We start from the raw sequence: 14,944 nt of genomic DNA, 5'->3' as shown, positions 1-14,944 counted from the left end.
TAGAAATAAAGCTTTTATACACATGTTCTTAGCGATTTAAAAGACAAGTCTAAAAAATAAACTATAATTAAAAAACCTTCCAAATCCACTCTTAATTTAAGGTTGAAAAATTAAATTTTGGCTTATAAACATAAATAGAAATGAAATGACGGGTCTGAAAATGTTTGTGATGAAAGCAAAGGCGAGTAGAAATCTGATGACGACTTGCTCTTAGGGTTGGCAGTTCTCCCTGCGGGGCCAGGGACTCGGTGGAGCTAGAGCAGGAGCTGGGGGAGATATCCCCCCTCCTCCCCGGGAAGCGGGGTCAGGGCCCGGGTAATTGTCGGGGTGGGGATTGGGAATTAGTTTACCCGTAGGGTTCTCGCGTGAACCCGAAGCCTATATAATCCCCTCGTCAAAAAATAGCATATTGGAAAAAAACCAATAGGTCCAACATACTTAAGGTATATACTAACTCTAAACCCTATCTCTTCATCCACTTCCTGTTGCACGTTGCTAGCCGCCGCCCATTGCCCTCATCGCACTCGCCGGCCTCCGCCCTCGACTCCGCGCTCGCGGACCTCGCTCGTTGGTCGTGCCAATCAACCACCATAATTGTCACCCTCGACATTGTGGCCGTCCTCAACCCTACCCGGCCACCTTCACCTCTGCCAGTTCGCGCGTCTCGGCTACTCGGCGTCGCTGCCTCCGTGCCCTCGCCGTTTATGTGCAGGGCCCCAGTTGGAGTCGGGAGCCTACCAAGGTCTAGAACGGAGGCGTTTTGGCTTTAGGGCCAGGGCCGAGGAAGGAAGTCGAGGACAGGGCGAGGCCATTCTCGACCAACCCAGCCTCGACCCACCATGTTACCAACCCTACTTGCTATGATTATATGACAATGAAGTAACTGTAAGATAGATTCCTAGTGCACGAGAAAGTATAGAAGCTACTTGACCTAACAGTTTGGAACATCTAATGTATTGGAATGTCTATTTTTTCGATTAACTCAAGTTTGTGTTTGGATTTAGTTATCAAAACAAAATTTCTATTGGTGACATCATGATATCTGATCCACCTAAGATTTGAACTTGACCATTGGAAATTCTCTATCTGGGGACCTGAGATATGCACAGAAAATATCCGGTCATTGGATCAGAAATCTGAGGTAGAATTGAATCGCGCTACAAGCAGATTTGATGATCCCTATTTAAACACACAACCTAGCCCTTTGTAGGGTTATCATTTCATTTCACTCATTCTATTGCTTTGGCTTTAAGCTTTCGATCTTTGAGCTATCACTCCCCCTTCTCTCAAACCCCACCTGGCTTAAATTTTAGACTATATATCAATACTATATCAAGTTTCACTTAATTTTTAAATTTTTGAAGTTTAGACTACATACTCAAATACTCATGTATTTCGTTGTATAAAAATTATAGAATAAAAGACATTAATAAGATATAAATAAGACACATGGTGCTAAATTCTCCTATTAATATCATATAAGCACAATAGGATGCAATAAAGTTGACAACGGACTGCTATAATAGTTGCTATGTGCTATAGCATATGATAAGTTCCAATGTGCTATCTTTGGCTCGCTAGCTTGTAGCACTAGCGGTAGAGATCCACTATTGCTATAGCAACTAGTATAGACGCTGTTTATTACCTTGTGCTAAATTCATGCTCACTCATAGGCCACATTCATACACCCAAATAGAATCTTACGTTACGGGGGAAAATCCAAATACCCATACATGCCACTACTCTTTCTACTATCCTCTTGCAACTCTGCTTCATACATAAACCCTCCTATAAGTAATTTATGGTCTAAATTCATTTGACATCTAGTATTTCATTGATTCCCCTATCACATCGTCTTTCTATAGCATATGAAGTACATATCATTTTTTTTGTCAAGATGTCCTCACTTGTCATATGGAGGATGGATATATATAATGTTTCCTTCTCTAGATCCTCTTTATACTATATGATTGTCATGTTTCGCTGGATAATTATATAGTTAAAGATATTCATATCTTTAATGAGATGGCATGTGTTTCCGTAGTCCCACTAATCTAGAAGGCTATGGGGTTGTAAGTAATTAGAAGAACAATGGATTAATGAAGAAGCTAGGAGATGAATCTAGACTGAAAATTGATTTATATCGGATTATGATTGGTTCTTCTACTAGATAAAGATAAAACACGAAAAATTATCTGATTTTTGTTATAGCTATGTTATAGTATAAACAATATAATTAACTACTACAAAGTTAAAATCTACTCATAAATATGAGATACTCAACTTTTTTATAAAAACTTTTAGCAAAAATATACCATTTAGAAGCTTAAAAAATTGAATGTAAGCCGATGAATAATGTCAAAAAAATATAGTCTATATAGGTGAGAGCACCAGTATTATTGTTTCTTTTTAGCCCCTGCTACTTCTGGTCATATAATATTTATTGTGATGCACGATCATTGACCACTATTTTCTATATATATATATATATATATATGTCAACAAACATATAATTCTATTAAATTACTTTTTAAAATTAATCTGGACATATACTTTTTCGTGCTTGTGAATAAATGTTTATAATATAGTCATATCCAAAATGATAACAAGAATTATCGAAGGGAGGAAGCAACTTTCTTGCTGCTATTATTACGAAACAGTCCCCGAAAAGTCTCAGCTCGACCCTGTGCGGATCCCGCAGCGGCGTCCCCACCACAAGCCGCCACCGCACGTCGCCGGCGGCGATGGCCGACGACGTGCGCGAGCTCCTCCTCTCCACAACCGCTGACGCCGACCCCTCCACCCCGCTCTCGGCCCCGGACCTCCGCCTCCTCATCGACCGCCTCCGCATCCGCTCCGACCGTCTCCACGCCTCCGCGCTCTCCTTCGCCTCCTCCCACCGCGCGCCGCTCGCTTCCGCGCTCCTCCGCGCGGCCGACTCGTCGGCCTCGTCGTCCTCCCTCGAGTCATCCCTCGCGTCGGCGCTCTCCCCGCTCTCCTCGTCCCCGAACCTCTCCGACCTCAGGGAACTCTCCGATCGCCTCCTCGCCGCCTGCCGCGAGCTCCGCGAGCGGCAGGAGCACCTCGCCGCCGCTTCCTCCGTAGCTGACCTCGCGGCTCGCCTTCGTGCCGCTCGCGCCTCAGCTGACCCCCTAGCTGCCGCTGCCGCTGCTGCCGAGCTCAAGCCTCTCCTGGTGGATCCTGAGGGATCTGGATCTAGTGGGGATGAACCAGTCGTGTTTGGTCTTCTCCGAAGCGAATGGGAGCAGCTAGTCGACGAGGTGATATGGGTTCTGGTCTCGAGGTCCTCAGTTTTTTTCAATTAGGACTTGTATTTGTGCACTTGTGGCTAACTGTGGTGATGACGATTTCTGGTGGTAATGCAGCTGCAAGTGATGCTTGCGAAGAATGTGGAGGAATGTGTGGAGTTTGCACCGGAGGGAGGGAAGGTGGTGGTGAGGGCTGCGCCCATAGGCAAGTCCAGTGGAACACCTGGTGTGGAGCTTCGTGTGGCTCTGCAGGCCTTGGAGGTGAGGTTTACTGAGAAAATCAGTTTGGTGCGACAGCTCCAAACTTGGACCATAAAACTTATCTTGGTGTTCAGCAGCAATCATTTGCTTTAGAATAATGAGCACATAAGTACATATTTTTATACTATGTGAGTTTTAGTTTGTGATGGAGATTTTGAACATCAAATGGTAACATTAAGCTTTACAATTGTGAAAGTACTGAACAGTATCCAGTTTGGCATTTTTGATATATTGGGAAGCTCCATGGCTCTAGCATCTTTATCGATGACTTGTATCATATATACAGATAATTGATGCTGTAGACTATGGAATGGCAAAACTAGCAGACTTGATGATCAAGCATGTCCTTGTTCCAGCTATCAGCAGCATATCTGTGGCAGTTTCTGTGGAAGTACTTGATAAAAATGGTCCTGAATTCCCTATATCAATCTTGTGCATAGTCCCAACAGAGGAACTACAGGTAAGCAGCTTGTAGTGTTTCTTGATTCACCAGAGCTAATTGGTCTTTGTTAGTCATGTGCATATTATTTTCAACGCATCAACTCAACATGTATGCCGGATATTCAACAATAAATTGAAGATACAGTTTGTTATAAAGAAAAAAAACTTTCAATCTTTTTTTTATGCTCCCTACTTTATTAAGTAGGGAAAACTAGACAATTTCGCATGTGGAATCACGAGCCTTTGAGCCATGACTGTGATATCTTGGAAATGCATTGAGTACTAATGAAAGTTGATTATTGTTTTCATTCTTATTGTCTTGGGAAATCATTTAATTGGTTACTATCATTCAAGGGCTACAAAGATGGTTCAGCTCTTTACTCAAGAATAATCGATATAATCAAGTTTGTTCATGAGAGCATTTGCGGAGAAAATATCACATGGATGCATTCCTTTTCAAAGTTAACCTGGTCAAGAATTTCTGGCCTGGTTATCAAACATTTTATCTCCAAGGTATGCATTTACCTTATTTTTCTCAAATTACACTTAAGATTTTTTTCTTTTTAGTTTCTGTTTCTGGACATGCGCATGGCAACTAATCGGAGTGATCATTCAATTGTGTTCAGGCTGTTCCTCATGAAGCATCCAAGCTAATTGAGTTCCAAGAAGTTGTGAGAAGTACAACTGACTTTGAGAATGCTCTTAGGAATATGATGTTTATTTCACATGACAAAAGGGATGGCAAGTTGACCCAATTTGTTGATGACGTTGAAGTTCATTTTGCTGTAAGGAAGAGGAATGAGATCTTGGTAAAAGCAAGAGACCTTCTTGTACAGTATGATTATGATAGTCCTCTTGTGAGTTGCTTTGGTCAATTCCCCCCTTTTCATGGCACTGGCAGTATAGTTTGAAATTCATCTTAGAAAACATATTAAAGGGGCTTGTTATTTCAGGCATCACATAATCGAGAAGATTCCATTGTTGATCTACTTTTCCTGCCAGAAAAGTGCTTTATATCTAAATCAGCGCTTCAACTAATGAAACTGGTTCATGGAGCCTTGAAGGTATGCCTGAACCCACATTCTTTCTGTTATTTATCCAGATTCTCTAGAGTATTGTACTAGTTTGACATGGATCTATTGTTCCTTATCACAACCACCTTTTATGCTGTTGGCTCTAATAAAAATAAGTCTGGATTTGATATACATCCATTTTTGCTGTTCAATATCCAGTGCAGGATGCTTGTTTGTCATCTGCAAGAGTTGCAAAGGAGTTATGCTATGCTGCTAGGGATGCCTTACTCTTGTACAAGGCTATTGTGCCAGTTCAGGTTTGTTCATATGCAAATCAACCAAACCTCCAGTGATGATAACATCTGCTGTTCAACCATATGTATTGGCTTTTACCTACCATTTAGGATAATCCACAGACAATTATTATATTTGCAGTGATAATTGGTAACTATGTTTTTGTTCTTGTTTGCACTTTGCAACTATGGTGTTGCCTTCAGGTATACGTGCAGTATTTTCCCCCCTTGTGTGTTGCTGATATAAGAATATCTGTTAGCAAGGGTCTATGTTTTATATCATTATCAGCTTTTACAGAAAGGAAAGTTTGGTGGAATAAGATATAATTTGATATGTATGGCTCTATGATTTCCCTTAGCATGCACTGTTTACTTCTACACCCCGAGAGATGAAAATGCAGAGGAAACAATTTTTAGTTTTAGCTAAGTGAGGCACCTGTAGTCTTAATGGCATGTCTAGTTTAAGCAAGTGTTTCATGTAGCCAATGTGCTCCTGTTTGGTGCTACTGACAAGATGATAACTTGTATATGCTCCTCCCAGCATGGTATGGTTGATACCCCAATGATTTATCATATTTTAGGTCATCAAACACTTAAAACTGTTTTTTAGGGCAACACAGTAAAACTGTTTCAACAATTTAGTTGCTAGCTTGCTGCTTTGTATTATGACATAACCTCCCTTTATTAGATCATACCATACTATTCTTCATTTGGCAAGGCCTAAGATGGGAACCCTAACTGACAACAGGGGTGGGGCAGTAGAAAAGTTAGATGAGATAATAGTGTCAGACCTCACAATACGACCTAACAAACTCCAACTTGAGAATCAAACAAATTGATCGAAGATAAACCTAAGAAAAATATGAGGAGCCAGCAGATTTATCTGTCATGCCGCTGCTCCAGGTGGTGGTATTCACTATTTGGTACACTCCTGATGACACTAATGCTTTGTCACAGGTGATATTATTCTGCCATAATACCAAACTAATTGAACTTTGGTACTCACTTCTTTTTTTTTGTCTTCTGAAGCTAGAGAAGCAACTTGATAGTATCAATCAAGTAGCTGCCATTATTCACAATGACTTCTATCATTTGTCCCAAGAAATTCTTGGTCTTGCATTTGAGGTTTGTGAATCCTATCCTTTGCTGCTCCTTGATATATTAATTTTTGTTCCTTTCTGTTTCTCCTCTTGCGCAAGTGCAACATAACTGTACTATTTTCCTTTTCCTTTTGAACGGAACTTTTTTTTTCTTTTAAATTTAAATACATCTATACTGACCTTTCTTGATGCTTTATTCCAGTACCGTGCAGACTTTCCTGGTGACCTACAAAAACTAGTTGTTTTTGTGGATTTAGCCCCAATCTTCTCCCAGATGGCAGATGGTGTACTTACAAGGCAAATCCAGCTTGTTACTGCAAACTTAATCGAGGTATTTTCTTATCCTATTGTTTTTGAAAGTAGGCAAGTGTTGAAAGCTGAAGTCTGGGGAAAAAAATGTAAATGTCATAAATGGTATTAGAACATATATTCAAGGTTCTAATTTGTTAAATTGCATTCAGGCTATAGATGGTGCTGATGGTTTTCAGAACACACACCAACCTCAGCATTATGAATCAGCAAAATTCAGCATTGAGCAGGTATGTTTCATTGCAAAGGATGTCAGTTACTTGGACCTTGTAGAAATAAATAGTAGTGCATAACCTACACCAGTTACTGTACTTTTGGAGTGATCAACAGTAGAACAGAAATGACTCTTTAACGTATTATCCATGTCTAGCAATGAAATCACAGTTATCTTCTTTATTTTAGTGCAAAATCTTCAATTGCGATCAATTTCAACTTGTCAACTAAATTGTCTTTGATTCTTCATCAAATTTACAAGTTATAGGTCAGACTTTTGCACAGTGATGCATTATGGTATATATTGACTTCCATTCAGGTTGTGTTCATTTTAGAAAAATTACACATTATGTGGGAATCGATACTGCCGAGATCAATTTACAAGAGAAGTATGTGTTACATCCTTGGATCTGTCTTTTCTAGAATTACAAAAGATATGCTTCTAATAGATGACATGGCTGCAGAGGAGACATTACAGGTGAGACACATTATCCTTGGAAGGTTTGAGCTCATCATTCTCGATGTTTATTAATATGTAATATGCTTACAGCTGCAAGGTCTTATCCATTTGGCTCTTGAAAATCTCTCCTCATTATTTCTGTCCCTGGTTGAGAATGAGTTCTTGGACCATCAAACTTGGATCGAGTTGGACGAGACCATATGGCCTTTAAAGAAGTTCCGGAAGCTTGCAGGTCTATTTCACCTCAGTATGATTTTTTTGTATTATGTTTAATGGATGTTTTATTTTCCCTCGATAAAATGCTAAAGAGAAATGCAATTTTACTCAGAGCTGCTTGATATGTCATTAAAATCCATCACGGCCGCTTGGGAAAGTGGGGAGCTAGCTAATTGTGGTTTCAAATCGTCTGAGGTGAGCAAGTAGTTTTTTGGGCTACCTTTAGTGTAGTCACGAGTTATGATGCTTTGATAGTACTTGGTGTATTACTGTTATGTTTTCCTTTATACATTCTTGTTGATTTTGATGCTTCAGTTCTCTAAAACTGGAATATATTCAGTGTTAATTTTAACAAATCTGCTTACTTTGTACAGGTGCAAAATTTTGTCAAAGCAATATTTGCGGACTCTCCTCTTAGGAAGGAGTGCCTACTGTGGATTTCTAAAACACCATCTTAGGATGCAGAATCAACAATTTGTACTTTACTGATTTATTAGGCCTCTTGTCATTGCCCTTTGTTTGTATAGATCTGTTTATGTTGGAACTTAGCATTTAATTTCATGAACAGTATGGACTATGGTGTTTAATATACAGAAACATCTGTATATTCTGGCAGCACAACGTTACCATAGAATTATGAAATATAACTAAGAGTTTGTCTACAATAAACGTGTTAAAAAAATACAACCATGCCACTGCAAAGAAGAAATTGTACTCGTTTCTATCTTTGAAATCAATGTTCCAATCAAAACACTGTTGGCTATAAGAAATTGCATTTATTCAAGAGCTCATCATCTCAAAATTTCAGGAGTTGAAAAATCTCACAACGGCCGATGCCTAATTCGTTCTACCGACGAAAATTGTTAGATATGGATAGAGAGGTTACCTGCAAAAAACATCTTAGAAAAACATGTTTTGTGGTGTAGTTTAGAGGCTAACTGTGATATTACCTCTGTTTATAACCGTTTTAGGTTCTGAGATGTTTTGGCCTTTTATATTCATATATTCATCAGGATACTAAACATATTTTTCTACGTATATTTATATTGATTCATAGATAAATATAGTGAAAATTAAAATATTTTCTATTACATCTACTCTCCATTCGCTTTTATGAGACTTATTTTGATTTCAGAAAATAAAATTTGATTGATTTGGATCAATAATTTAAAATATATTTAACACCCTGAGCTCCGCCTAACAACCAACGAGAATGAGATTCCCATTATCCATATTGATGGAGATGCCGACACCATGGAGGCGGAGGGGGCGCAAGAGCATCTCCATCAGTCCCCAATATTTGTCCCTAAAACATATTTTTATAAAATTAGTCAAAAATCAACCTCCAAAAGTGCCTAATAACTACTTCTAATTTTAACTTGCTCCTAATATTAATCTAAAAATGTGTTAGATCTGGAGTTGGTATTCCCAATTACTGGCATCATACACTTTTTCCGTCTCTACGCACGCACCTTTTTCATCTTGTCCGCGCGCTATTTCTTTTTTTTTTTGCCTCTGCTCGCGCACGTCCTTCGTCGCCTCCGTCGACGGCCACGCCCGCGAGTTCCTCCGTCCCTCCATCTAGACATCGCATCACCTCAACCGAAGGCGCTGCCTCCGTCTAGGCTACCAGATACATCCAGGGCGTCGTTCACAGCAAGAGAAAGAAGATACGCTAGCCAAGACGCCGTCATGGTCGATTCTATTCACCAAAGAAAAGACGTCATTCCCGATCTTTCGTCGTCCTGGCTGATCTCGCACGCGCACGGAACATATAAAACAGCTTAACCATCTACCAGCTCCACCCATAGATAAACTAACTAATTTTAGGAATTTAAATATAGGAATACTCTTGGACTTGAAGGAGATATATGGAGAAAATTTTTATAGAATAACTCCCAATACAGTAATTTTAGAAACTAAATTTTGGCAATCTCTTGGAGATGCTCTAATTGGGTCGGTTCGTCAACCCGCTTATAGGCCAATTAAGCGGGTTGTCCACCGGGTTACCCACTTAATTGACCTATAAACGGGTTCGCGGGCCGACCACCCCTATCTCCTTTCCTCTTCCCTTTCCCTTTTGACTGCGTGTGCCGCTGTCGTGGAGCTCCTCTTTCACGAGAGCAGCAAAGCTTATCGACCCACATGTAAAACATGTTGACAATAGTACTATTCTAGTTTCGCGCTACCTCCGTCCCGAAATAAGATTATTTTTCGTTTTTCCGTGTCCAACGTTTGACCATTCGTCTTATTTAAAATTTTTTATAAACACTTAAAAAAAGTCCCGCATAAAGTATTACTCATGTTTTATCATATAGTAAGAACAAAAATATTAATTATAAATTTTTTCAAAAACGAAAAATTATCTTAGTTCGGAACGAAGGTTGTAAGTTTAGTGTGTCACGGCCGATACTGGAATGATAATTTTCCAATTCAATAAATTTGTAATTACGTTGATTCAAACAAAACAAAAGAAAGAGAGAGAGATTTGGTCCATAAACCCTTGACCCTACACTCTCATATCCTCTTCCCATCCGAACGCCATCGTCACTGTTTCCGGCGGAGCCACGGCCACCGCCCCCTTCTCCCCCACTCGCGCGGCCGGCGCGCCGCCCATCAGCACTTCCTCCCCCCACTGCGGCCTTCCTCTCCCCTGTGCCTCCTCCTCGCGCGCACTGCCGGCGAGCAGGTCTCGAGCCAGTGGGCGGCGGCGGCGGCCTGCCTCATTCCACCGGCCTCCACTCCTATCGAACTGAAGGTATCCATTCTTCTCTCTCTCTCTGCTTCATGTTCATAGCCGGTGTGCCGTAGCTTAGCTCCATCCATCCGTCCCTCGATTGATTGCATATGATCGGTAACGGTACTAATTGCATTTTGTTTCCAATCAAATTTGGGGGTTCAGGCAGGTCCCCTCTGCATTGGTCACCATGGCGCTCACGCTTCTCCGAGGGATCCGAACACCAATGGTAGCTAGGAGGAACGCTGGATTGTTCTTCACCACCTTGCAGACCCCGTTGTCCCGCTTCGCGACGAGGGCAGAGAGCGCGCAGGCTACCGAGCCCAAACCACCGGCGCCCAAGTCGATTCAGCTGGCGACCAAGGAGGCGGCGGAGCAGAAGACGCAGGGCTTCGAGGCGGTCATCGGGATCGAGACCCATGTCCAGCTCTCAACGGTCACGAAGGCGTTCTGCTCCTGCCTCTACAGCTACGGGTCGCAGCCGAACAGCACCGTGTGCCCTACCTGCATGGGGCACCCCGGGACGCTGCCCGTGCTGAATGCGAAGGTTGTCGAATGCGCAGTGAAGCTTGGCCTCGCTCTCAACTGCGAGATCGCGATGACGTCCAAGTTTGATCGGAAGCAGTACTTCTACCCGGACCTGCCCAAGGGCTACCAGATTTCGCAGTTTGACATTCCCATTGCCAAGGAGGGTTACCTTGATTTGGATCTTCCTATGGAGTTTGGCGGTGGGCATAGGAGATTTGGGATCACAAGGGTGCATATGGAAGAAGATGCTGGCAAGCTGCTTCACTCTGAATCCGGGAGTTACTCTCAGGTTTTCCTTGCTATCCCTTTCTTCCAATGATTTCCACGGAATCTGTACTCTTATTAAGTTGTCGTACTCTTCTGATACGCCGCATAACATGAATCTGAACCATGGAAGCAATTTTGGCATTTACAACAGTTTAATAGTAGATTTTATAAAACACTTCATCCATAAATAAAAGATGGACAATCAGGGAAGTAAAGTACCTCAGGAAAAGAATTGTCTCAAACCTCTGACATATGGAGTCAAAATATCTACTGACACAAGGGATTTAAAATTCTTAGAAAGGTGAGACAAGAATGAACATTTTGAAAATTGTAAACTCTTCTGCCTATCTTCACAGAAAATTCAAGAAAATGAAGCATATTTGACCTCGAAAAATAATGTAAACTCATTGATGAGTGTTTTCTGTTCTGATTGGCTAGGTTGACTTAAATAGGGCTGGTGTTCCTTTGCTTGAAATTGTCTCAGAGCCAGATATGAGAACAGGGATAGAGGCTGCCGAGTATGGTGCTGAGATACAGAGGCTGGTTAGGTATCTGGGCGTGAGTAACGGTAACATGCAGGAAGGTTCCCTTCGCTGTGATGTGAATGTTTCTGTTCGGCCAATTGAACAATCAAAATTTGGTACGAAGGTAATAATGAGAGCTTTAGAACTTCCCTAGCTGACCACTATGCTAAGTTTTATGTCCACATGTTTGCTATCGATTTTATGATCCACCAATGTACAAACTTATATAGAGAGTTCACGTATTAAGAACTACTCCCTCCATTCCAAAAATAACTTCATCTTTGTAGTTCAATTTTGAACTAGATAGATGAAGTTATTTTGGGATGGAGGAAGTAGATTAGACATGACAATATTTCTGTTTCAAATAATGGTTCCTCTTTATGTTGAGCAGTATGGTGAATTATTTTGTACAAAAGTGACAACATGTGCTTATTATGCTGGGGGCATACTCAATACAGTTTACCCATTTGCACTTCAAAGATTTGCTTCTATGTATGAAGGGTTGGACTGACATACTTTGTGTATGCTTGTTAATTCTTCTTGTGAAAATTATGCATTGTTCTTTTGCTTTTGAACTAGCATGTCTTAAAGGAAAAGCCACAGAAAGATTATACTATTAGGACCATTGGCATTGACCAACTACAATGAAACTGGAAACCGTTTTCAAGGAGCAAACAGTTCTTTACACATTATTTCTCTTATTATTTGAAGGGGCAGATATGCAAGTGTATGGTATCCCCTATTTCTATGGCATGACATGGTTCTTTCAATCCTGCCAGGTTGAAATAAAGAATATGAACTCATTTTCTGCAATAAATAGGGCAATAGATTATGAGATCTCCCGGCAGATTCTTCTTCACAAAGAAGGCCAGGCTGATCAAATTGTACAAGAAACCCGCCTGTGGGATGAATCCTCTCAGGTCACTGCCTCACCTTCTTAACTTGTGTTTATACCCTGGTCCTTTTGCAACTATTTCTAAACTCTTCTCTTATTATTTATTTGCATCCTCAGAAAACTTTTACAATGCGAAAAAAGGAGGGACTTGCTGATTACAGATATTTTCCTGAGCCTGATCTTCCAGAAATTGTTCTTAATAGTGACTACATTGATGAAATTCAAAAGTCAATGCCAGAGCTTCCAGAAGCAAAACGTAGGCGCTACGAGAATATGGGACTCAGCATGCAAGATGTTCTTTTCCTTGCTAATGACGATAATGTAATCATCTTCAGTATTGTTTTCCTTTCCCTTTACCATGGATGTGGACATTTATGGGAGTTCATTAGAAGTCTCTTTATTTTAAGCCAAGAGGAACTGATCTTGAACTGGTTATTTATTGAAATGTTTTATTTCATCAGGCTTAAGAGAGTTTCATTTATGCCATTGGATTGCATGACCACCTAACCTTCTGTTTGCTGTGCATGGAAAAGTCCCTCTTGTATCATGTTTTCTTACGCAACTCAATTTCTGCTATTGTTCACACTAGCTTTGATGACATGTTCTGTGTATGTTCCTCCCAGGTTGCTCGATTCTTCGACTCTACTCTTGGGCATGGCGCTGATGCAAAGCTGGCTGCCAACTGGATCATGGGTGACATTGCTGCTTATTTGAAAAATGAAAAACTTACCATTGATGAGATTAAATTGACACCTCTGGAGCTTTCTGAACTGATCGCGTCTATAAAGAACGGAACTATCAGCGGGAAGATTGGCAAGGAGGTAGATTTTCCTAACTTACTCTATTCCTTCTCACTGTTGCTTCTGTACTGAATATGACGCTAGAACTTTGAGGTTTGACAGATTCTTCATGTTATTTTGATCTGGCCGTTTGCACAAAAGTAAATTTTAGTACTATATCTAGTATGCCACATGCTTTTCCTAGTCATATCTTGTTTTCTTGATTAACCACTGTTAGTCAGTTTTGACTAATATCGTCTCTGTAAATCTATCCTTGCAGATTCTGATTGAACTCATTGCCAAAGGTGGAACCGTCAAGTCTGTGATAGAGGAGAAAGATTTAGTTCAGGTAATTGTAGTCACCTTGCTTAATTTCCAAAACAATAGTGATTACCAAGTGTTACCAACCCAAATCAGCATCCACTGTTGTAGTATCTCTCTCCCCCTCTCCTGTGAAGCGTGCAGAAGATATAATCATGTGCTAGATCCGTCTCATGCAAAATTTAGGTTGATTTAACCTCCAGAACTCTTCTCTAAATATGTCATGATGGAACTTAGAGGTAGTTGTCCTTTTTCCTTCCTTTCACCTTGCTGTATGAAGGATACTTCCCATGGGTAAATGACATCTTTTTCAATGCAAGTATGATGAAGGGAATCACAGTCATTTAACTATCTTCTTAATTGCTCTGCACAAGGCTAAAACAGCTTAGATTTTGGATCAGAGGTAATAGGGAAACAAATAATGCATATTCCTGTTGATGACATTGGATGCAGACTAAGAATATTGCTCTGCCATACTGATTTCATCAAGTTCTTTTCTTCACTTTGCCAATTCTTGTACTGTTATGAGACATTTCTAGCATAGTTGCCCCATAATCTAATTTAAGTTGATACAATTTTTATTGTCTTGGTTTCTGGTTGGGTTGTTTTGAAGTAGAAATTTGTTTTACTGGAAATGGCAGATAGTAGATCCTGCAGCAATCGAGGCAATGGTGGATCAGGTATTAGCTGACAACCCAAAGCAACTTGAGCAGTATCGGTCCGGTAAAACTAAGTTGCAAGGATTTTTTGCTGGCCAGGTTTGTCAATTTTGATTTTTGTGTTCCCCATGGTTGCACTTGTCTTGCCTCAAAGGTTTAAGGGAGCTAATCAAATTATTTCAATTGTTTCCAGGTGATGAAAGCATCAAAGGGTAAAGCCAACCCTGTTTTGTTGAACAAAATCCTTGGGGAGAAATTAAAGGCCAGTAGTTGAGGGGGTTTATCGATACAGGGAGACTCAATACAGTCCATGAGTGGACAATCGAACTAAACCCTGGAATTTGGGGTCCATATTTGTCAACGATGAATTATATTAGCTTGGTAGCTGTAAATGTTACTTTGTGAGTAGGTTATTTTTCTTCTTTTCCCAAAGAGAATTTAGTAAAAGCAGCCTAATTTACACGTATAAGCTCGACAACAAACATGCTTATGTATGGTCTGAAAATATGCTCATATTCGTCAGCATGATGAACCAAGTGTGAGTCTAATTTACTTGAATGACGACAGCTTTACTTGGTAAATGTCAGGCTGCAGCCACACATAAAGCTACACTTATTAACATTTCAAATTCACCACTGGTTTGTTCTCACAGAACACTG

The 14,944-nt window shown here is 40.5% G+C and overlaps 2 protein-coding genes across 3 annotated transcripts; both read left to right on the top strand.

Moving 5' to 3' along the window:
- The first annotated feature begins 2,632 nt into the window (after nt 1–2,632).
- On the top strand, nt 2,633–8,042 carry LOC102712947 (centromere/kinetochore protein zw10 homolog). 2 transcript variants are annotated; one of them, XR_001551508.2, is made up of 14 exons: nt 2,633–3,281; nt 3,387–3,530; nt 3,817–3,990; nt 4,326–4,484; nt 4,598–4,828; nt 4,925–5,035; nt 5,209–5,301; nt 6,307–6,402; nt 6,580–6,708; nt 6,839–6,916; nt 7,235–7,377; nt 7,450–7,591; nt 7,688–7,770; nt 7,950–8,042. XR_001551508.2 is itself a non-coding variant. In XM_015842669.2 (14 exons), the coding sequence occupies exons 1-14, from the start codon at nt 2,745–2,747 to the stop codon at nt 8,031–8,033; spliced, it is 2,220 nt and encodes a 739-aa protein (XP_015698155.1). In that variant the 5' UTR covers nt 2,633–2,744; the 3' UTR covers nt 8,034–8,042. The 2 variants fall into 2 exon arrangements, 1 of the variants encoding a protein (XP_015698155.1); XM_015842669.2 differs by having other exon boundaries at nt 7,219–7,377.
- Nucleotides 8,043–10,091: 2,049 nt separating this feature from the next.
- LOC102708382 (glutamyl-tRNA(Gln) amidotransferase subunit B, chloroplastic/mitochondrial) lies at nt 10,092–14,732 on the top strand. The gene is made up of 9 exons (XM_006662929.3): nt 10,092–10,333; nt 10,478–11,129; nt 11,546–11,755; nt 12,411–12,551; nt 12,644–12,847; nt 13,150–13,347; nt 13,586–13,654; nt 14,268–14,384; nt 14,479–14,732. The coding sequence occupies exons 2-9, from the start codon at nt 10,503–10,505 to the stop codon at nt 14,557–14,559; spliced, it is 1,647 nt and encodes a 548-aa protein (XP_006662992.1). The 5' UTR covers nt 10,092–10,333; nt 10,478–10,502; the 3' UTR covers nt 14,560–14,732.
- The last annotated feature ends 212 nt before the right edge of the window (nt 14,733–14,944 follow it).

Source organism: Oryza brachyantha, chromosome 11 (assembly GCF_000231095.2).
Source record: "Oryza brachyantha chromosome 11, ObraRS2, whole genome shotgun sequence".
Classification (NCBI taxonomy): domain Eukaryota; kingdom Viridiplantae; phylum Streptophyta; class Magnoliopsida; order Poales; family Poaceae; genus Oryza; species Oryza brachyantha.
Note: the sequence above shows the minus strand (reverse complement) of the source record. Positions and strands in the feature narration are given on the sequence as shown.